The sequence below is a fragment of the Solea senegalensis genome, linkage group LG1, assembly GCF_019176455.1.
Source record: "Solea senegalensis isolate Sse05_10M linkage group LG1, IFAPA_SoseM_1, whole genome shotgun sequence".
Taxonomy (NCBI): domain Eukaryota; kingdom Metazoa; phylum Chordata; class Actinopteri; order Pleuronectiformes; family Soleidae; genus Solea; species Solea senegalensis.
Window position 1 is genome coordinate 37,480,984 of NC_058021.1, and position 23,436 is coordinate 37,504,419.

The 23,436-nt window shown below is 44.6% G+C and overlaps 1 protein-coding gene across 2 annotated transcripts in view; it reads left to right on the forward strand.

Annotated features, from left to right (window-relative positions):
• LOC122775300 (matrix metalloproteinase-16-like) overlaps positions 1 to 18,849 on the forward strand; it is a 61,925-nt gene extending 43,076 nt beyond the window's left edge. For both annotated transcript variants that reach the window (XM_044035157.1, XM_044035166.1), the window contains 5 exons: positions 787 to 1,004; positions 8,696 to 8,834; positions 11,872 to 12,022; positions 12,784 to 12,899; positions 16,718 to 18,849. In XM_044035157.1, coding sequence (XP_043891092.1) covers positions 787 to 1,004; positions 8,696 to 8,834; positions 11,872 to 12,022; positions 12,784 to 12,899; positions 16,718 to 17,052 — 959 coding nt within the window. In that variant the 3' untranslated portion in view covers positions 17,053 to 18,849. The remainder of the gene's footprint in view (positions 1 to 786; positions 1,005 to 8,695; positions 8,835 to 11,871; positions 12,023 to 12,783; positions 12,900 to 16,717) is intronic.
• Positions 18,850 to 23,436: the final 4,587 nt, after the last annotated feature.

Here is a 23,436-nt window from a genome sequence, read left to right on the forward strand (position 1 = left end):
CAAACACGCCTCGTACGGCTCATTCCTTGAAACCACTGACTCTTAAATAGTTCCACATCTGTTCAAAGCAGGTTCCTGTGCTCTACGTACGCAACTGTTATTCCAGACTTGGGAACGTGGAAGTAACGTTTGTGGGTGATTGGGGGGCGAGATGTGGGAGTTACCGCAGTCCCTGCATCAGCAGGCCCGTCAAACACATCCTCACAGCTCTCATCCACATCGTCACGCTCTCTGTCGTACTCATGCGTTGACGTGTGCTCACTTATTCACACACACACACACACTTGCTCCCCCTCTTGTGTAATTCATGGATGTTAAATTGCACAGAATACAACCTCTATTTCCAGTCGTTTGTACATATTTAGAGGTATTTTTGTTTCGTTTTCTGCGACGCTGCAGTCTCCTTTGCCTCTGGCCTTGCGCTCCCTTTTTAAGCGTCATGTCTTTTTCGACTACTCTTTGTTTCTTTTCCACTACCTAATCTCTTCTTTCACCATTTACCACAAGTTACAGATAAAGCAATTACCCTGGAGCGCTTTGCCTTTGGCTCACACGACCGCAGCCTATTTACAGTTCTGTATTTACTCCTTCTGTTCACACAATGGCGTATTTTTCAGTAAATACACAAATTCCCCTTTTGATCAGATTCACAGATGTTAATTAGAGAGCTTTACAGGAAGGAGGATTTTATGAGTGATGCTGTCGCTGATATTTATTCTTTGTTGGAATCCTGTGAACAAAACCTTTACATTTTGGTCATATCCAAACTTCTCTTGCTTTCTGCAGGGCCTCCTGATAAGCTTCCCCAGCCCACCAAACCTTTGCCGACGGCGCCCCCTCCTCGCTCCCATCTTCCCTCAGACCCACGGAAGCCAGACAGACAGACTCGCCCTCCGAGGCTGCCCCCGGGAGACAGACCGTCCCACCCCAACGCTAAGCCCAACATCTGTGATGGAAGCTTCAACACTCTGGCCATCCTGAGGAGAGAGATGTTTGTCTTCAAGGTGAGAGTCTGTGATTTCAAACGAAACACAGCAGCTGTTTTATGTTATATTCTTTACCGATTTCTTATTTTAGTTTTCTAAAAAAAAACAACGCTTTTATTCCCAGAAGCTGTTTAAACAGTTTCTAAGCGGTGTGAAAAACCTCATACGAGCTTGTTAGATGAGCAGTTTCATAACATATACTTGAATATAAGTAATCGGCCCTTTAAAAAAAGATTCCGAGCCGTGCAGTTGGCCTGTAGGACTGAAAACACGCTGCGTAGGGAGAGTGATGCAGCTGACGGCAGTTGTTTGGGGTGTAAGTTTCTTCAGAGCTTGAAGGATTACCTAAATATACAGAGGGTAAGAGCTTTTCTGCTAATCTGCTTCAGACTGTGGGCAGAGTGTGCAAAAAGCTCTCCTGGAAGTAATCTAACTGATTATGCCTTAGTCCACAAATCGGCTGGACTTTTAAGATGTGAACACTGACACTGTGGTTATAGAAATATCTTTAATATTTTGGTATATTATGTCTATTATGTCTAAAATGAGATTTTTCCAGGTGAAGAATTTGAACAAAGTGGATCTTTTACTGGGGGGAGGAGCACGGTCGGTGCAGCACAGTTGCCCTTTCTGTCAGAACACTCTGGTTCTTATTCCTGTACAAGAGAAAAAAAGCACACATGTCCCTTAATGCATCTTTATCCTTGGTCTAAGCTTGCGAGCACAAGACCTTGGCAACATGCAGAAAAGGAACAGAGAAAAACCTGCAGGCAATACAAAGCGCTCCTATGTTCTCCGCAGAGAGAAGAAAGAGAGCGGCTCTGATGCCTCGTGTGAGTGCCGCTGTATTTTCTCTGGATATAAATAGATAGAGTTTTTATTGGTTAAATAAGAGTCCTGTGGAACAGGGGAAAACCCGTCTTGTTCTCTGTGACCCTGCGCCTTCCTCCTTCACCGTGCTTGGATTCGGCGCTGCCACCTGCGGAAGTATCAAACTAAATGTTTTGCTCTATTTTGGTTTTGTGGTGAAAATAATGTCGTTTTTTTTTTTCGATGGTCTATATAAACCCCTGATAAATTGATGCGCGGGTCATGAGGTTTATGAGATGAGCTATTCTAACAGAGAATATCTGATCTGCATGTGTCGATGCAGTATCGAACTTGAGCCAGTCCGCTCTATTTTAATGCGTCAGAACTGATGGAACGTAACATTAACGTACTTAGACGCTAAAACCTATGAAGAAAAATTTAGTGGAATCAACTGTGCAGCAGCTAAAGCACAGATAACAGCTCATTTCGATGTGAATGTGATTTTCTGCTGATGTTCCTCATGTAACGTGACAGACGCTCACAGAGAAAAGCAAAATCTCAATCGTTACCTGGAGTAAAATAATTCATAACAGCAGTTTTTCTTTATATTTAAGTTTATGACAGGGGCATAAATGAATGTTTAAAGAGTCTTTGAATGGAGTGCAGTTGGAAAACCACTGTGTTCACATCCTTAGACGCACCAGTAACATTAGGACTCAGCATTTAGCATAAATCCACATGTGGAAGTGAATTCAGTGGGAGATCACAGGTTTGATTCAGTGTTTTTCACGTTCCTGATGTTTCTTGACTCAAAGTGTGAGCCAGTTTTCTCCAACTTCACTGAGGTTTCATGTCTCTGGCGTTTGGGTGTAAGCAGCTGATCTGGAATCATAATTAGCAACGCAGAGCGCGATTTATTCTCTCTGGAGCGCGCCAAGGTCAACAAATGATTGTGAAGTCTGGTTAAGTGATGGCTGACAGCAGGATTTACGCTTTTGCTTTTTGTTTCATTTCTTCCTTTTTTTTTAAGTCTCCTCTTATGAGGCCGATCTCTCCTGTGCTTGATTGTTGGATTGACCGTCCGCACGGTTACTTTTGCCCGCAGGTCCATTAATCCTGTGCGACTTGGCTACACTCGTCATCCCGAGTACTTGATTGTTTTGGAGGGATCGAGTCCAGTCATTGCCAAGTGATTATAGCAGACATCTTGGCGGTCTGAGAGCCCCCGAGGTTCACAGGTGGCCCGGCGAAAGTACCACGGAATAATGTTGGGGTTTAAGGAGGCTTTATCTGCTCCAACACATTGGGAGCGTCCACGCCCAGTTTTGTTGGACATGCCCGAGGTTTGCTTGTCGTGTGTCAACATTTCTCATATTAAGAATGAGAATGAGAAGAGTTGTGATTGGTGCCATATCTCAGAAATAGGTTTTCTGCCTTTTTAAAAGTAGTAGGTGTAGTTGTGTGTCTACTGGGAACATCCAGGATGCCAGTGAGAGATTTTTGTTTCCATTGCGAGACTTTCCAAGCCTTTTCTTTGGCTGAAGCTAGGAACATTAATATTGTGCACAGCCCCTGCATCTCCATGCAGAGACAGGGGTTTTCGAAATGTTCCACCTCAGAAATTCAGTCATAAAGTTGAATTCTAATACATGTAACAGCAGGACGTTAAAAAAGGTTTCAGTCATCACATCCGTGAAAAGTCAAGCTACATGAGACTGTACAGCTGCTGTGGTAAATCAGTCCTGTGCCCCTTTAGCCTCGGTGATGAGCCCTTGTAAAGGAGGTGAAAGGTTAATGCTTTTCTCTTTTTTTTACCACAGTGGATTAAAGTTGAGCTGGCAGTGAATGAATCATTTGCATGCGCCCCTCTCTGGGTCGAATTGTTCTGGCTACTTAAAGCGTATCAAGTCAAAGAGAAGGTGTCCGATTCGAAGTGTGCCAAAGCGAGCGACCGCAGATGCTGGCGTAACGAGGTCACTGCCGCCAAGTGGCAGTCGATGCTCAAAGCTCTCGAGTCGCGCTTATTAAGGCGGTTGTTTTACAGCCGCTCTGAGGTGACGCGGGGTCAGTGACGGGTCATGGACGACCGCGCGCAGGTCCCTGCCATGTGGAGCCAGTGTCACCAGTAAATGTCCCACTAAAGCTACACAGCTACCACTTTTTTATGATTGCGGTCACCGCAGGTTCAACCTTCTGCGGAGCCACAAACCACATGTTTTCCCACTGGAGTCGGAGAATCCACAGTCTTATTGTAGACGCATGTGTAAATAACCGGGTTTCTGCCGCTGACAGACAATAGCCAGACAGTAGGTTACCAAGAATCCACTCATTTTCCCATCAGGCTCTGGGTGCAGTACAATAAAGACACGGAATTTGCGTCTCCCTGCATTTGGCAGTTCGTCGAGCTGGAAAAATCCAATTTTCGTAATTAACAGAATAGTTTTGAAACTCAGTACGGAGAAGAAAAATGAGGCTTAAACTTTCCGTGTTCGCTTTTATCTCCAGGAAATTCTTCCATTGACTTAGACAATACACATTCTGCATAACACTCAGTGCGGAGAATTAAAAGACAACATTTAGGAATTGTCCCGTCCATTGTCAGGATAAATTGGGCAAAGACGAGAGTTCACCGCAGCTTTTCATGTAACGGCACTTAATTATGTTGCATGGCTCTCCTGCTCTGCGCTACACTCAGGTATAATGGAGACAAAACCTTCTCCTCTCATCAGTCTACTGACCGCCTCTCATCCCGACACAGCCTAAGATAAAGTGCCGCCATCCTTCCTCCTCCTCCTCGCCAACAGTCCCACGTTCTGTCGCTGAGAGACACGTCCTTCCTCGATGTGGACAGATTTAGAGCAGGGGACGCTGGGACGCCACAGGGTCCCTCGCTCTTCAGGATTGACTTCTCGGTCACGGGTGTTGGTGACACGCTTTGATTTGGACAACCGTTAATGAGGACACAGTGGTCAAGGAAGCAGCACACCATCCAGTCGTCTTAGTGTCTCCATGTTTCTGGGGGGAGGAGGAAACAGACATGATTAGGTTTTTACAAAAGTAAAAATTAATCATTTTAAAACCAAGTTTTTTTAAATGCCAGGATGAGATTGAAAAAAACAAGGGAGAAAGAAAGTGAGGATTTGCTTTGCTTGGGTTACAAAGTCGGACAAAGTCCACCAGCACCTCTAAATCTTACTATCCAAACAGTTTCAGGTGTAAACTCAGTCATCTGCACACAAACAGTTAACATCTTCGTGGTCGCCTCAATATTTACTAAGGTATCGATCTTCTCCGGCTCTCAGAAACAGTTTCTCCGCCGGCCGTGAAGTAAAGGAGCCTTGAGAATACTGCACTTCATCCTCTCTGTGATGGACACAGCTTTCATCCCCACTCTGCTGTTATCACTGCGCAGGATTCTGTGACAGATAATCAATCACAAAGCAATGTGCAGTTTTTTTTTTTTTGTTGTCTTCTTCAATTGCAACGTGATCGTCTTTTCCCCACGTCTGGCGTTTTATTGTACACGTTTGGCGCGTTGACGCACAGGAGCGTCGTTATCAATTTCTTAACACATCACTAAAATGTCAACCAGTTTTTTTTTTTTTTATCCTTTTCAAGATACTGTAAGTTTTTCGTGGTCTTATAAATGTGGCTATAATGATGCATGTTTATCTTCAGACGATTCAAAGATAGAAGCAGCAGGAGATAGTTTACCTGCATCACACGTGCACTCGTTTCTGTTTCTTATTTAAAGTTTACTTTTACCACATTTCTTCTAGAAGTTTCGAGATCGTTTGGTGAGGCATTGATATGTGATATGATAAATGTCCTGTATTGAAATATTGGGAGAAGTTTTGAAAAACATGTGTTACAAGAAAGCAGAATATGAATATATACAGCATTGGATGTCACTCTTCTGCCTCAGATCAGTGATGGACAAGAAACAAGACAAGAAATAAGGGCGATGCACAAAGATGATGGCACTCATACACTGTTATAGAACTTTTTTAATTGTGTTAGTGAAAGAATCCAACCTTGAAACCTCACATCACCCGCCCTCTGGGGTTTGGAAATGGGAAGCCTTCTTGACTCATTAAACTGGGATATGTCTTCATTAGAAACAACTACAGGTGGAGAAGCTGCGTCACTGTTCATCGCTGCGGCGGCTAAACACACAACACTGCACATGCTTCAAAAAAGTCTTTTTGGGCGAGAAATCCAGGTGAACACTGATATCAGGCTCCTGGCTTTGAGTTATGCCACATTAACCCAGTGAGAGTTCAGCAGAGTGGTTATCCAAGCACCGCTGTCTGTCATATTCACAGCAACAGATGCTCACTAACCCTGACCTGGATGCTGCCGATGACCTCTGACCCTTTTACTCTCCAGTTTGTTCTGTTTTTTTGTTTTTGTTTTTGTTTTTTTCGACTGCCAAATGATGAAAGTACTTTGACTGCATTTCTCATTCCGCCTGTTTTGGTATGTTTTAATATCATCAATTATTGAAGAGATTCTGAATGATAAAGTATAAAGGATCATTTCAGAGCCGCTCTTCTCCTCTTTTCATCCTCAGTCGCTCCTCCTGTTTGTATTATGAAGTGGAAGTTAATTAATGTGCTTCCCAGCCTTGTAAAGCTTTTTATTTTACTCAGATCAAACACCACATCATTCCACTTTTATTAGGCTGCAAACTGTGAAGGACACATAAAACAAACGCAAGTGTGCAGCGGGTGAAGATGTTTGAGCTGCACCTGAAGTTCTTATCATGTTCAGTTCAGAAGGCCACGTTTCGCGCTGGATTTAAAAAGTGCATTAGAACTGAAATATCATGAGTGTGAGAGTGCGAATCCCAGAAACTGGCAGCGTTTCTGCGGGGTCGTAACGAACCGATCGAAGGTTAATGAAAGCCCCCTGAGACTGTGCGACCAAGCAGGTGAACGACCCTCTTATCCATCGAAACCGAAAGACAAACAAATTGTTGTGTCTCTCTTCGTGGTCGCTTTTTATCTCTCAGCTGTTTCCTCTTTTTCAAATGTGGAGGAAACCTCAACCGATTCATCTATAGCCGTGTTTCTGACAAGTGGAACGGTACCGTTCCATTTTTTGGCTCCCTTCCTTGGGGGTACCAGAGTAAAATGGTATGGTAAGGTAAGGTAACACCCTTGGGACCCTGTTCTCATACAAAGCTTGAAGTCTTGTTGAGACAAACGGCCACAAACCGAGCAGCTGCTGGATGTCCTCCATTGTTGTCTGGTGTGTTCGTGTGCGATGTCATCGTTCGTCACACCACGTATCTCGCTGACACAGCCACAAGCCCACACCCCGCCCACTGTTCTCAGTCGAAATGCAAGCCTGACCCAGGGTTTCTCCATACCAAACCGTACTGTACCAAACCAAACCAAACCGTACCATCGGTGGCCCTCGTATTCGAATGGCTGGTATTTGGCAGTTATATTTCCAGTGACCTGTTTATTTAAATATCATTGAAATGCTACTATACCACAATTTGGCCGATGTATGTGTTGCTCAGTATTAACATGCTGCTCTTGCACTGTATTGGTGCACTTGCACTGGACAAGCTCAGTATAATATTTCTAACTTCAGCTGAAACCGAACCTGTTGTGATTATTCCAGACGTTCCTGCATTCCCAAAAGTGGAGGCTGAAATGTTCTTCAAGTGAGACCTGCTCGCCCCCGCGCTTTATTTTCAGAGTGGGAGTAGCACTTTGGGGCGGGAGTTAAGCACACGCTCTCTTATGTAAAGTCAAAATGATTCAAATGGCATGGATTTCACAGTTTGGTCTGTTCTCAATTACTGGGCTGGGCTGTATATGCTGTAGGAGAAAACGCTGAACAATTGAAACCAATGTCGGCCGTATGTACAGAGTGAGGGGGAGAGAGAGAGAGAGAGAGACATGAGGGAAATGAAGAGAAAGAGGAGGAAAAGTCTAGGGAGAAGGAAGACTCCCACAGAAACAAGTGGATTAGAGGGTGAAAGAAAGATTGTAGTTTGATGAACGAGCTGTTTGTTTAGCTTTCGCTGTGAATGAGGCAGCCTGGGATGATGTGTTGTCTCCTCTGTCTCTCTGTCTATGAACTCTGGCTTTTTGGCCCCAATGCTCGGTCCGTTCAATTGGCTGTCCGTTACCAAAGGTTTGGACATCTCTCTGAGTCCAAATGGCTTTCACAGCTGGGACTCCCCACACACACACACACACACACACACACAGCTCCCCTGGTTATCAAGTTTCATCCAACATCAAAAAGACACACCTTCCACTCGGCTGCACTCATGCTTCCACCCTGAAGGAAATCTGAGACTGTTGGCTTCTCATAAACCCACTGGCTATCACTTTGCCCCTCCGTCACTTGATGGTTTTCCCAGCGTATACATTATTCTGGATCGGTGTGTGTACGGCACTGCTTGCCCCGGGCTTTCCAGGGAACCTGGGAAAAAAACACAAAAACAAACATGTACGGACCTTGAAGGCATCGCGGCTGTCAAAGCGGCCAAAGAGCCGCAAAACAAGACATTGGCCTGAGTTCACCCGTATCAGATGTCACCGCTGCCAACTGTGCTGCAGTGTGCAGAGTTCATTATGTGGGGATTTTCTGCTTGAGGACAGTACTGTGTCTGTTCCGGAAACTCTTAACTAATTTAAACTCTAACTAATGTCCGTCATCCTTTCACCGATCACGTTACAGTATGAACACACACATACAGCCAGCTCTGCTGAAAACAAAGTACTTTGAAGTACTTTGTTTGACTTTGTACTTTTATTCTACTACATTTCAGAAGTAAAATGTCAAACTTATTACAGTACATGTATTTGCACTTTAAGTATCGAGGTACTTTGTCAGTTTTCACTTTAAACTGCACGTCCTCTCTTCTTTTTCAGGACCACTGGTTTTGGCGGGTGAGAGATAACGCCGTCATGCCAGGATACCCGATGCTCATCAATGTCTTCTGGAGGGGCCTGCCGCCCAAAATAGACGCCGTCTACGAGAACAGCGAGGGGAAGTTTGTCTTCTTCAAAGGTATTAACATCGCGATGTTCGCGTTTAGTCGTCGTGCTCTGGGTAACTGAACCAACCATGTGCCTGCGCCGCCCTGCTTCCCATTAGCTTCTCAGCTCATTTGGGTTGTATATTATTCATCCACAGGAACTCCTCGATATGTTCCTGTCCACATGGCTGCAGTGTTGTCTGGTTGTGCACGTGCCTTTTTAGTATTCCGCGCACATTTTCCACATGTGTCTTTCTGACCTCAGAAACAAAGAGAGGGGTTTTTACAACACCAAGCTCGTCTGTGTGAGTTCATTGCAAATCTTTGGAAGATTATTTTCATATTTTTTGATTAATGGAGTGCTTGTTTGGTCTGTAAAATGTCAGGCAATGTTATTATTATTATTATTAGTAGTAGTATTATTATTATTATTATAAGTAGTATTATTATTATTATCATTATCATTATCATTATTATTATCATTATCGTTATTATTATTGTCATTAGAATACAATGTCTCTATATAGCATTTTTTAACAAATGCCTGAAGACACTGCAAAAATGTAAAACAAGCACTGAAATCATAGATGTGCTGGGGAGGAAGTTCCAGATGATAGTGGAAGATTTGTTTCGTGTCTGAAACTTCCCCTTTTGTGACAACCATACTAGCTATGTATAGAAAGTTGGAATTACCCTATTACTTATCTCCTCAGTCATCGATGACTAGTCCACTATCAAAATAGTCCTTAGTTGTAGCACAGTTACCACTCACTGTCTGCGTTTGATAAACTTATTCCTCCGACTTCTGTGAAAAGATTTTTTTTCTGAGTATAAATCTGCACCAAAACAGAGAGATTTCAAGGTGCTTATATCTAAGAAGAAGCACAAACACTGCAGTCCTGCAAACTGCTATTTGCATGCACTCTACAGAAAGTGACAGAGAGAAAGTGAGCGGCTGCTGGGGAAAGGACATGCAGATAAGCAATGAAAGTCTCCCGGGATTAAAAAACTACAAATCTTCCCTCAAAACACGTTCCTATTTTCAACTCCACACACAATTCTTGGAAATCCAGACTACAGGTCCCTGCGTGTGCCACAAGCTCGCTTTTCTCCGCCCCCTGCTCACTTCCCAGACTGGGCTGGTACCGATATAGAAAACTCCTACCAACATAATGTCATTCTTCATTGCGCTGCAGATTTCCCACAAGGCCTTACTCTGCCTGTCCCAGTTTGGAACAGTAATAATAAAAATGAAGAACAAAGTCAGTCAGAAAACAAAAATGCTGCAGCAATTAAGGCGCTTGTTTTAGCAGGTGTTTGGAAGAGAGGACTTCTGCTCGAGTAAAGACACAGATGGAGGCTGTAGAGTCTCGTTCGCGCCGCAGATACGTGACTAAATGCTATTTCAGGTCAGTGACTAGCTTCAGAATTAGATTCAGCCTGCAGTGCAGACTGTACAGTATACATCAGTAACAGCGTGTGTGTGTGTGTGTGTGTGTGTGTAGCTGCATCAGTTCAGAAAAGCGTAGAAAGAGACGACTGTTAAAAACGTCTGAACTCCCTCAGGACGTGTTTGCGCATCAGTCAAACAAAGTTCACCGTGATATCTGCAGTCGGAAATATCGCACGGCGACGCCACAGAAGCAGACGAAGCAAACGCCCGACATGAAGTCGCCTGAAGTCATCGAAGATCTTTTTATTCACGGAAACAACAACGAAGGAACGGTCTTAGATCTGCGTGAGCGGCAGAAATCATATTTTATCCCACAATGACAGGATTATTGCATATTACTTATGTGATGGTGGGGGTCTCACGTTTCAGAATAAATCTTAATCCCATACAACAGCCTTTATACACTCCTCGTGGATTAGTCGATACACCGCAGCAGATGCTGGAGCCACAGCCACATCAAAGCCGCTTTACCAGGTCGGAGGATAAAAAGCAGACTTTTATTAGAGAGGGTTCTGTGTGTGAGTCGACTTCCCTCCTAATAAAAAGGGAGAATCCCATTTAACGTTAGAGGACCGACCGCCACCGAGGATGATTAATCCCCCCCCTCCTTTTGTATGAGTCAAGTTAAACTACTTTTCGTGGGAGTGAGACATGCTTCAAATCTCAAGGTGTGGTGTGTTTAAGTGTGTGTGTGAAGTTTGACCCAGAATGAGTGCAGCATTGTAAGAGAGAGAGAGTGTGAGAGAGGGAGGGAGGGAGGTGAAATGACAGGTATTTCCTTCCCAGAAAGAGGCCACGACAGGTCTGCCCCCGCCCCCCACGCCATTCTATCCGACTGTTCCTCCACCCTTCTCGCCACTGCAAAGGCTCCTCTAGAGTCAGCTGTGCCAAACTGACTTATGATCATATTCATATAGATAATAAAAATGTGCAGGTCTCACTCTTACAGTAAAATATTGTGTGACAAGAGTCGGAAAAAAGGAAATTCGACATCCCGCGCGTCCTTTATTCCAACTCCGTCACGCCGCCTCACTCTCTCCGTCGGAACTCCCCCCTCCTTCCTCCCAGTCACTGGTGACGGAGACTCGCTTTTCCTGGGGTCATGCCGTGTCGGAAACGCGGCGTGTAATCTGCTGCCTCGCTGTGCACAGGAAGCACAAAGAGGACAGTTCACGGAGGAAAAGGCGGAGAGAGGAAATGCAGAGGAAAAGTCACAACATCCAAGTTTTCTCACACTTTCTGACATTTCAGCAACATTCATCTTCAAGTCACTGGGAGTGTGCCAGTGTTCAGGTATGTGCTTGGCTTCCTGCACCATGTAAACCAAAAAGTCGCTAAAGGTCCCTAATGTTTTGTTTTATCGGCACTGAGCAGTTTGGAACTCTGAGACGTTCGCCAAAGCCTCAAAGCAAGGACAAGGAGAACTCGTCACCGTGTCCATATCTTCTTTTAAATGGAGCAAACGTCAGCATCAAATAGTGTAATACAAGGCAACAGGTTATTCCCTGCTGGTTGTGCAAATCTGCCCTTGTCATGTGTTTTGCTCCTGGAGGATAATCCCCGCTGTAGCTTCTCCTCCCTCCCTAATTAATGTCCTTCTCTTTTTGTGTGTGCAGGAAAGCAGTTCTGGGTGTTTAAAGACACCGTGTTGCAGACTGGATACCCCAAGGACATCACCCAGTTTGGCCACGGCATGCCAGCCCAGAGCATTGAGACCGCCGTGTGGTGGGAGGACGTGGCCAAGACCTACTTCTTTAAAGGGGACAGGTGGGTGCAAATGGAGGGAGAAAAAAAAGGATCATTTTTAAATAAAAAACCATCAAAACCTTTAGAATTGCACCTGTTTTTCACGATATATAAGACCAGGACAAACCAGAATTGGGCTTTGTGCATATTACAACATTTCTGACTGCTTTTTTTTCCAGCTAGTATTTTTTTTTGAAAAGGTGAACCAGCCATTTTCCGAGAGATCTATCTTTGATAAATGATATATTTCATATAATTTAAAACATAATCACGTGAATTCCGGTAAAAGGCTGCAGAAAATAGTCAGTTCGTTTATAAAAAAAAAACAATCTTCCGAGCAAGTTTCTGGGAACGACTTGTTTAAACAATCAGATTCATCACGTTGACTTTATGCAGCTCAATCAATCACCTTTTCATACTTTTAAACCGTCGGTCCAGTGTGTCTGTTGAAGGACAAGTCTGAACACTGCAGTCGTGTGTCTTGTGCCTTTCTAGTCAAATGTAAGTGTGTTCCGTCATCAAAGCATCAGCGTAGGTTAGACGGTGAACAGCAGCACAACACTGTTTGTGTCACTCATCTGTTGTTCTCGGCTCGCTGATGTGGGGGGAAAAAAAAGAAAAGGCATTCCCGTGATGGACGGCTACATCCCACTCCTCCTTTTAAGGGGTGTCAGTCAGATTCAGATACACTCAGTGTGGTTTTGAGGAACGTAAACAACGTCAGATTCAAACTATTCACTGAAGCCGCTGCTTTGTCTTCCTCGTCCTTTCTTCTTCTTTAGGTACTGGCGCTACAACGAGGAAATGAGAACCATGGACCCCGGCTACCCTAAACCCATCACAGTGTGGAGAGGTGTGCCTGACTCGCCGCAGGGGGCCTTCGTCGACAAAGCCAACGGTACGGTTTGTCCTGACTTGAGTCTCCGATCTGGCACCGGCGGCCGCGCTTCACGCGCCAGCTCACATTGATTTCACCCGGTCGCTGGCACGCGCTGTGCAGGGAGTAAACCGTGGTGACACTGGTTGAAATTTGCCCCGAAATGTTAATACGTGCAGTAACGAGGGGAAACAGACGGGTTTTGTTTCTTGAAAAGAGGTCAGTTTTTGAGATTTTTCAGGCTCGGTCTGTGTTGACTGTAGAAGAAAGGACTAGACCACTGTTAAGTGCTCATTTCGGTGAGTTGGAGTGGGGGAGGTGGGACTCAAATATCTCACTTATTGGACACTCGGATCGTAAGAGGAGGTAAAAAAAAAAAAGAAGCTCTTCCGATTGGATGTGTTATGTGTGGTGGGTTTTCGACCCAGTCTTGGCGGCTCCCAGGTTGGAAAAAGCAGGACAGGTGGTGCTCAGCACTCAGGCCATCTGCTGAGAGGATCTGAGCCAGAGCCAGAGCCGGGTGTGTCTGCAGACGACGCCAGGTGGAGCGGGGCATCATTCAGAGTATGAAGGGTGGATTGACGTCCAAGGGGGATGATGGATGTTTGAGTGCATCACATGCTTCCCTCTCGTATGTGTGTCGGCGATGTGTGCTCATAACACTGACCCAGATAACTGGGTACGATGGCACAGTGTGAGGCGCGACGATGACCTAAGTCTGAACCCCGCCTCCCAACATCCCGGGCCTGTCTCACTCGACACCCGCCTCGTCACATGGCAGCTTCTGTGGCACATTTGAAAAGCCGCAGAAATCTCAGGAGATGATCACAGTCGTCAGCTGAATTCTGCCTGAGAGTGTGAAGAGCGTCGTGTTTGGAGCGAACGGCGCCATGAGCCCCGCGCTGACAAAATTAGTTTTATTGGAAGCAGCGGTGTCGTTTCACGTTTGTTTTATTTTTATTAACTGTTCATCGGCAACAGGATTACGTCTTCGCGAGCGCCGTCGACGGAAGATGAAACTCGCTGTAAATAGACATTAGACACACTGTGAGGAAACCCACGCGAGATGCTTTCAGTGCCTCCTGCGTCGCTCTAATCCAACAGTTTGGAAGAAAACATGTTCACTACCATCAAATTTCATCTTTTAAAAACAGAAACTCGAGAGTCTCAGAGTGGCATTAGCCGTATATCCTGGAAACACTGTGCGAGTCATTTGTGAGCCTTTGTGCTGTTTTTGTTTCCCCTCCTTCCTCGATAGCTCGTTAAAATCTTTGTCCTGTGCTTCTTCTACACCCTCGCCACAAACACCGTCTCCCTGCTGATTTAAGATGCCCTGACCCCGCTCCAGAACAGAATAGATCTTTATTGTCATTGTTCTGAGAGAACAAGGAAAAACTGTTAAGCAGCTCTATAGTGTCATCAGCAGCGGAGAAGACATCATCATCATCATCATCATAAAAACAAACGCAGTGTCACCAAATCCTAGATTGAAATGCTACGAAAACAGGGTTCACGTCAGCTGAAGATTTTAGTCTATCTATCTATCTATCTATCTATCTATCTATCTATCTATCTATCTATCTATCTATCTATCTATCTATCTATCTATCTATCTATCTATCTATCTATCTATCTATCTATCTATCTATCTATCTATCTATCTATCTATCTATCTATCTATCTATCATCTATCTATCTATCTATCTATCTATCTATCTATCTATCTATCCATCCACTCTCACACCAGTGTCCAGTGGGAGGAAACTGGAGAACCCAGAGAACACCCACACACATACAGGGAGAACATGCAAACTGCATGCAATGCTGAAAAGGCGTGTCTCCAAAGAGTTTTTCTCCAAAACAATTACATAAATAATAGATTAGAGGAAATGAGGTGAAATGGTGAAGACTGAGAATCCAGCACAGCTGTTTTCGGGCAGATCGCGCAAATACATTATTGTATCGGGAGCTGTGTGTCACACACACTCACACAACTGAGACGCACCTGTTTTGACGTAAACATCCCGATTTTTTAGAGGGCCAAAGAAGTAGGTCAAACTGGTCTTTGTGACCCCAAACACTTCTGGCTTCCTCCGCGTGTGTGTTTACCTGTGTTTACCTGTGTTTACCTGTGACACGACCCCTCACACTACACTTTTATTCTTTCTACCTCAGCATGGTCTGTGTCACATTCACCGTCCTTGTTATCTGTGTTGCCTTCACTCACTCTCACTCATTGTCTACAGCTTTATCCTCTTCTTATTGGTCACAGAGCTGCTGGTGCCAATCCCAGCCAATATAGGACCATTCGCTCTCACACCTACAGTCAATGCAGCGTGTACATTTAAAGGAATACTCTTTTAGTAATACAAAGCTAAATGCAAATCAGTGACCGGGTCATGAACCCGGGTCTTTTTGCTGCAAGGCAACAGCACTACGCTCCACGCCGCCGCGTGTAGCCTTCATAAAAGTTCAAATAGGCCGTGGCTTAAAGTTGTGATGATGATGTTAAAAGTGTCTGGACGGTTTAATGGTGATAGAAACAACTGCTTTATTCCGTGTCTGAAACACCAGCGGTCACTCGGTATTGACCGTGTTTGGGGTCTGAGGACAAGTGTCAGCAGTGACCAAACAAAAACCACTAGGGACATGAAAGCTGCCTGGATCGGTATCGAGTGGGCGAACCCCGAAGCGTTGTGTGAATTATAATTCTTTTTGGCACCACAAAGTAAACATTGAACTTCAATAAAACAGTCAATAATCCGCCTGCCTTCATGCAGCACTAGTGTGTTTGACTTTGGTAGAAGAATATTTATTTATTTATTTATTTTTTTTCATCTTCTGTCACCGTTTTCACGACACGACACTTGCTCTGAAAAGCACCACCACAGCAGCTCTCTCCTCAGTCTCTCGATGACATCTGTTCTGCTGTTTGTGTGATTTGAGCTGTGGGTTTTTGGCTCCTGGTGCTTGTGTTTCGCCTTCGATGACTAGATATAATTAGTCTTGTGGGACGGTCGGCGGAAAACAGCGACTCGACAGCTGAGCCGTCGACGCGGTCTGAGGGCGGGGCCTGTTTGTCGCCCTGTTGTTAAGGGGACGGATAAAGTTTGCTCAGTGTTTTAAATAGGAGGAAAATGCGCCGCTTGCTGCGCTCCACCCTGTTTGCTGCTGTAAACACACTCCAACAACATGTTTTGAGTGTCATCCATCTTGGGTATTGACACTGTTGCTTCTAGGAGATGGGATGGCAATATATAGATGGCAAATATCAGTATTTTGATTTAAGAAAAACAATTTATCAACGTCTCTTCTTCATGACTCCTCAAAATGGAGTTCTGCACAGAAAAAAAGTTTGCAAAATAATAGTGGAGGTGACTTAATGATTATTATGATATTATTGTTATTATGAGCTGTAAACCACGCCTTGATGCTTCAGTATGAAATATTTCACCACAGTCAATGTGTAATATTCATATTTAAGTGTCATTTAAGTGCCAGAGTGTAATATTTAGGAGGGTTTTTAAGCAGAAATTGAAAGTGTTACCCCTAAGTATGTCAGTATGAGTTTATAACCCTACAGGCAGAAATTTGCCTCAGGCTAATAATCTGGCATATTTACATTTTAATGTTTATTAATATGCATTGTCCCTTTCCTTAATTAATTAATTTAATAAATAAATAATAATAATAAAATAATAATAATAATATCCACATCTGAATTGAAGATGTCTATCATGACAAACCCCATACACATGAATGGCAAAAGTTACATCATTCAGACTAGTAATAACTGACGCTCTATTGATTTCTTTCTTTCTGTTTTTTTCCTGTCTCAGGTTTCACCTACTTCTACAAAGGAAAGGAGTACTGGAAGTTCAACAACCAGTTCCTCCGCGTGGAGCCGGGCTACCCGCGCTCCATCCTCAAGGACTTCATGGGCTGTGAGCTGATGCCCATCGACCCCGGGCGCCCGCCGGCCGACGACGGCGGCACCGACGTGGTGATCGAGCTGGACAACGAGGCCAACACGGTGAAAGCGGTCGCCATCGTCATCCCCTGCGTGCTCGCGCTGTGCCTCCTGGTTCTGGTCTACACCGTAGTGCAGTTCAAGAGGAAGGGCACGCCACGCCACATACTGTACTGCAAACGCTCCATGCAGGAGTGGGTGTGAGGCGACACACACACACACACACACACACACACACACACAGACGGGAGGGTGGGGCGTGGGTGGGAGGAGAGACTGGTGAAAACACGATGGCGGCCCCCGCTTTCACCGAGATGAGGACGGTGGACTTTGGACATCTTCAGTACAACACGCAGCCACGCCTCCTCGGTTTGGGGCGATCTGATGGTTTCGTTGGGACCCTCAGAAACAGCCTGTCGACGCCCCCTCCAGACTTAATGTTGACTCTGCTAACCCCCCCTCACCCCACCCCCGGCCTTTTTAACAAACGGGGGGCGGGGGAGGGGGCGTAGAAGTCACTTTGTGGGGGTGTCTTTACCTGAAATGACTTGGAGTTCATGTAAAAAAAAAAAACCAACAAAAACAAACAAAACAACAGCAAGAAAACGACTAAAAAACAAAACAAAGCAGGAGGGTCGGCATCACTTTGTATCGCAGACACTTGACCTTCTGTCTCCTTCCTCTTTTCTTCGTGTGCGATTGCTCTATCTCAGAGGGAGGGACGTTCAGAGGGACACTGCATCTGCATCTGTCATATCAGGTTGTTGTTTAAACAGCAGTTTTATATTTTCTGAGCTTGACCCCTCCCCCCTCTCACACACACACACACATTTACACGCTTGATTGTGTGCTGAAAAGACACCGCATTAACTATCCTAAGTCCCTCATCTGTTTGTTTCCCTTTTTTTTGGTTATTCTTTTGAGAAAAAAAAAAAAGGTCCTCACTGTTCCCTTTAACATGCTCCTGAGGAAGAGACCAAACTAAACCAAAGAGGATCACTTTTTACACTTTTTGTTTCTTATTGAGTTCATTCTTCCTTCCCTTCTCTGGATCATTGTGGAGATTAAGAGTCGGGGAGTTCTGACTGTTGTGGCAGTCTGTTTAAGACACAGGGGCCAAATTATTCTGCAATATTTTAACTCGCCTTAATTATAGATCATACTTGTGCTTGGTTTTGCTGTTCTTAGTGTTTTTTTTTTCTTTTTGTTGTTGTTTTTTTTTTGTAAACCGCTGTTTGTTTGTTTGTTTGTTTGTAAAAGAGGCTAAGCTGAGAGCTTCTCATGATTACTATTTCTGTATTTTATTACGTTACGCGGAGACCTCAGCACTGGCTTGCTGAGCTGCTCTGGATTACAAAAAACAAAAACACACAGTAGGATCTGCCTGTATTGAGAGAAATGTACTGTAATGTAACAAGAAGTTGGAAGGTTCTGGAGTAAAAGCCACTATTTTTATTTTTATTATTACCACATGACACTGGCTCATTAAGAGCTTGACAGTTTTCTTCTTATTGGATTTGCTGATGTGTTTGGCATTCTTTCTGTCTTTTTGTTTTTTTATGTCCGTGGCCCATATCCCCCTCAGTATGAACACATGTGCATCAACGTGGTTATTCTGTATGCTTTTATGTGATTGGACAGAAGGTTTTTTTTTTTTTTTAAACAACATCCTGTCGACTGCCTTGTTTGAGAGAGTTCACAATTCTCCTGAATGCTCCTGTCTCCTGACTGAGGACCCACAAAAGCGAGACACCAAGTCGCGATCAGTGCCTGTGTCAATGTGCATGCAAGCATCTACTGTACGACCGGTTCTGCTTAACGTGGCTTCGGAGCCCCTCTTGAAAAGTACTGTTTGCATTCATTTTTGTACATTTTACGTGTAACCACACCTCCCTGCCTCCACTTCCAGGTACTTAGGAAAAAAAAAAGTCAGGTGGTACATCTTTATGAGATCTGATGGCAAATAAAATTGGCCTCAAACACCAACCAACCATTAAGAAACACGTCGTGTCCTGGCAGTCTGTGAATGCGTCTGTTTTTGTGAGCTCAGAAGAATTGATCGTCTCACAGTGACGTCTTTGTGTCTCGGACAACGGAGACACTCGTCAGAGTGAATACAGTGAGGAGTTCATGAGTACATGTCTGTGTTGCCCGTCGCCCACTTGAACACATTGTGTCATGAGCCTGAAGTGGCAGCAACAGACAACATGAAGATCCAAGACGTCAAGTGAGTGAACAGCACATCGGTCAGTTTTCAGTAGTTCGATTACATTTACTGAGCACGTGACACAGTTACTTGAAAGTGAAACTGGAGACACCACTGCTTTATCCTCACTGTCATGAAAACCGGTGGTTGTTGTCCTGTGTTTTATTTACATGTCAATACTAAACGTGCGCTAGAACGTACACACACGTGATTTAAAACCAGTTTCAGCTGTTCTCTATGAGGCGACACTGATTAGGTTTCTTGTTTCATTGCGTTGAGCTCGACGGTGTTTGGACAAATGCGGCAAAACTCCCAGGGAAGCTCAGCTTCTCTTGGACTCAATGGAGCTCTTGGAGTCCCTTCCCCTCTCCTGACCACGTGCGTTTGTTTTTAACGGAGCCGGCGACCACAAGCCATGGAGCCATGTCCATATGGACGAACAGCCAACCACCCACCGAAAAAAAACAATGTCAACAACAGACACTGTTTCGAAAAAGGCTGTGACAGTAACTGGTTAACTTGGCTGTACGACTGTAACAAGGAGAAACTGAATCTGCCCAAAAAGAAAACAAAATCCACTGACTGTGCCCGCTCAAGTGTAAAAACTCCACCTCTGTGACCTCCGTGCTCTTATCACCACCCACAAGGTTGCCAGGCAACCAGCTGGGTGTCTTCAGAAAGACACCGAGCAAAGACCTATACGAACTTAAGACGTGACCTTAAGAGAAGTCCCAGAATTCAAAGAGCGGCGCTCAGATTCACAGTATCACGTCTCACCGTCTGAACAGATCTGCGTTATCTCTGGACTTCTTCTTATTAGATTCCTGCAGGACAATAAGATCGGGCTGCAGCGTATAAATCCAATGAGAAACTTCACATTCTCATCAGTTCTTTTCTTGATATTCTTGGGGGAGTATTTTAACTCAACAGGAAAGATGAAGTGTCAAAGGATGAGAGAGAGCGGTAGGAATTATGTGGCGACCCTTCACGTTCTCTGGCACCGCATTACATGTCAGTACGTAAAGACGCCGCGATGTGTGACGACAGTGTTTGTCTTGCAGTTGGAGCGAGGGATACTACTGTATACAGGCCATACTATATTTTTTTCAGGATAAAATACACATTATCATTGTTTTACAATAAAAATGAGCGCCATACAGTGGAGTAGTGGCTAGCACTGTTGCCTTGCAGCAAAAAAAACAGGTTTGCGACACATGTTAATTAGACACTCTAAACTGAGAGCATCTCTTGTGCCGGTGATGCGCCCCGGAGTGGATCCCATCTCATTTTGGAGAGAGTTAAGTGCGTTGCTCTTCTTCCTACTTTCCTTACTTTTTTTTGACAGCTTTTGTAGATTGTCTCTCCGTCTTCTTGAACAACCGCTGGTCGTGCTTTCCAAAATGCTCCCATACCAATCGCTTTAAGAATTCTTTGTTTTTTTCAGTGCTCATTCTCAGCCATCGCTCAGTTGATGTCGTCATGTAGCTGTTATTTTGTGTTGGGTTATCCTGGCATATGGTTCGCAGAATACTGTGGATTTAGGGCGCATTCACACCAGGATAAATAGGGGGACAACATCACACAATTATAACAGCTGTCCAGGAAGTAAAAAAGCATTTGAAAGTAGACTGAAAAACTGAAATCCTCCCCGCTCAACCTTCTTGTTCACCACAAAAACAAACAATGGAGCGACACTAAATTTATGCAATGTTGGGGTTTCCTGTTTTTACTTTGGTGTTCAAACCTAAGTGGTTTTTCAAAAAGTTTTCCACGTCTGCCCACAAGATATTTTCCAACTTTTCCTTTGTTTACCTCTGTTTCTTCAGATTTGCGCTGTTGGCACTGTAACCAGGGTTCGCTTGTTTGGTCCGCGCAAGTGTTCGGATGAGCTTTCACACCCGCCCAAAAGAAATGGATTATTGAACCGTTTTAAGTGTGAAAGCGTCCGAAAATGTCATCGCTGTGCCGTTACCATCAAATATCTGTGATGTTTTTAACTGTGGTCAATTGCATTATGGATTTGAATGGACCAGTTTCAGCTAAGTGGTCTTCTTAACGGCTAAATGACGACTTTTAGGTAGATTTGTAGAAGGTTGTGATATCAGACACAAAAAAGAGAGGCGTCATTAATGCAAATGCACTCAAACTCGAGCTTTTATCGTCTAGTATCAGCCGTCAGTACGTACATAAACGTGTGTGACGAGGGATAATCGCCAGAGCGGCGCTTACTCCTCTCTGGGCTCCTGAGGTGAATTCACAGCGACTGTGGTCCCGCGTAACCTCATATTTTAAACCCCATTTTTCGACGTTTTTTAATACGGGTTAAACAAACGAGATATGACGCGTCCGTCAGCGAGCTCTCGGAGCCGCTGGACTGTGTAAGCGTTCGGGGCGAGAGTGGGCGCGATAAGAATCAGTGCCTCAGAAGGTTCGATCCCAGACGCGCCGACGTGAAACAGGAGCAGCCGACTGTTTACTCGAGCTTTGCTGGGACTCGTCTGACACACAGTTACTGACAGGAGAGACACTGAGGTCAAGCCAGTTTACTGACTGTGGCCTGTGTGTGTGTGTGTGTGTGTGTTGAAATGAAATTACACTCTTTAGCATTACAATTCATTGGTTCTCATCACAGGGCTGTTCAGTGGTGAAACTGCCGCTCTGCCTTTAGACAAAAAACATTTCATGTGCAGCTAAGTTTAGCCTGCTTTTCCTGAGGCTCTTTCTCATTATCTTTTCCCTCCATCTCTGTAAATATAGAGTGTGTGGGACTGTTCGCACTCACACCTCCCAGCGCTGTGTGTACACAGTGTACCAGTCCTCCAGCAGGGATATGTGCAGTCTAGAGGTAGAGTGTTGGTGTGCATGGTTTTGTCCCTAGACTGAGTTTAAAAAAATGGACTTAGCCTTTTAGTTTGAAAAGTGAAGCCTGGGAAGTAGGACGGAAGTATACGTAGTTAGCCACCAGGAGGCAACTCCACTGGTGGCAAAAAAGTACTGCCTTAGAATGGAAGTAGGCATTTTCCTGAGGCTGAATTGGAAGTTGCAGGCCTTCTTCAATAGAATATCATGTCAGTTTTGTAAATTGTGTTCCCATTTAGACAGAAATAGTCAATAAAACTACTGCTACTGAATGTGGGAGTGATGTCTGTGATCTTCAACTTCCAGTTTCCAGAAAATGACACAGCGGCAGTCAGATTGCAAATCTTCAGGGCCACGCGATGGGATTTCATGTCCATGGTCTGGCTCACAAACCCCCGCGTTGTATCTCAGGCTCTGTCTGGTTTACAATGAGTAATTCTCTCTTTGCTGCGTGTTTGCTGGAGAAGGTGAGAGCGAGAAGAAGAGTGACAGAGACAGAGAGTGTGTGTGTTTGTTGGCGCCTCACCTTTACAACTGGGGCTGGTATAATCCCCGTGGGCCTGCCAGGCTGAAGTAGTTCTGCTAAACTGACCTACAATGGCCAGGTTCCTCCTCCTCCTCCTCCTCCTCCTCCTCCTGCTGCTTCTGCCATTGGCTCAAAGCATGAGTAATTACAATGTGGACCAAAGTCATACATTTTCATTTAACCTGTGCTGCCTAATGGCCTCCTCTTAGGTTACGGCCCATATATCCTGGACTGTTATTAGCAGAGCACAGTGCAGCTAAAAGCAGCTTGTTAAGGGTCTTCAGAGGTCAAGTTGTTGCCTTGACCCCTGATGAACCACGTGAAGGATACACTCACAGAGATTAATAGCTATTGTTCACCTGTATTTTGCAGGAGAACTGTTCTCGTTGCACACGAGTCTGAGAACACAGTCGTGAGGACTGTGGTCAGTGAACTCTTCTTTTAGGCATGACTGAAAACAAAAGGTATAATCACTGGATTAAGCAATCTGCAACAACGTCTGCCCAAAAGAATCACTAATCACGAGGTTACACTCGTGTCTGTGGTCAAATCCACTCCCAAAACCAGCTCGTACACTGCGTTTACTCTCGGTTCAGGATCAAGGTTTAGGATCAAGTCATCAGAGGCTCCAGAAACCTCAGCCAAGCCCCCGAGATCATGATGAGCAGACAAATCAGCCCGTCCTCATCGCTAAGGCTGATTTTTCATCACTAACACTCTGCATGAAAAGGTTTTTTAAAAGGCCAGACAGATAAATTGCATATAGCTTTTTTTAAAGCGACTTGTGGAGAAAACATTATGTTAAGTGACATAAGCACTAAATCGCAACAGACACCATCTCAAGACGCTTGTCAGAGAAAGTTGAAAAACTCACCACAAGAGACTTTGGAGAGGAAAGAAAACTTTTTTTTAATATTAATTCTGCCGCACATTTGCATTTGAGCAAACACTGACTGGTTGACCATCGACAACCAAAGCTTGTCCCGTGTGAAGTTTG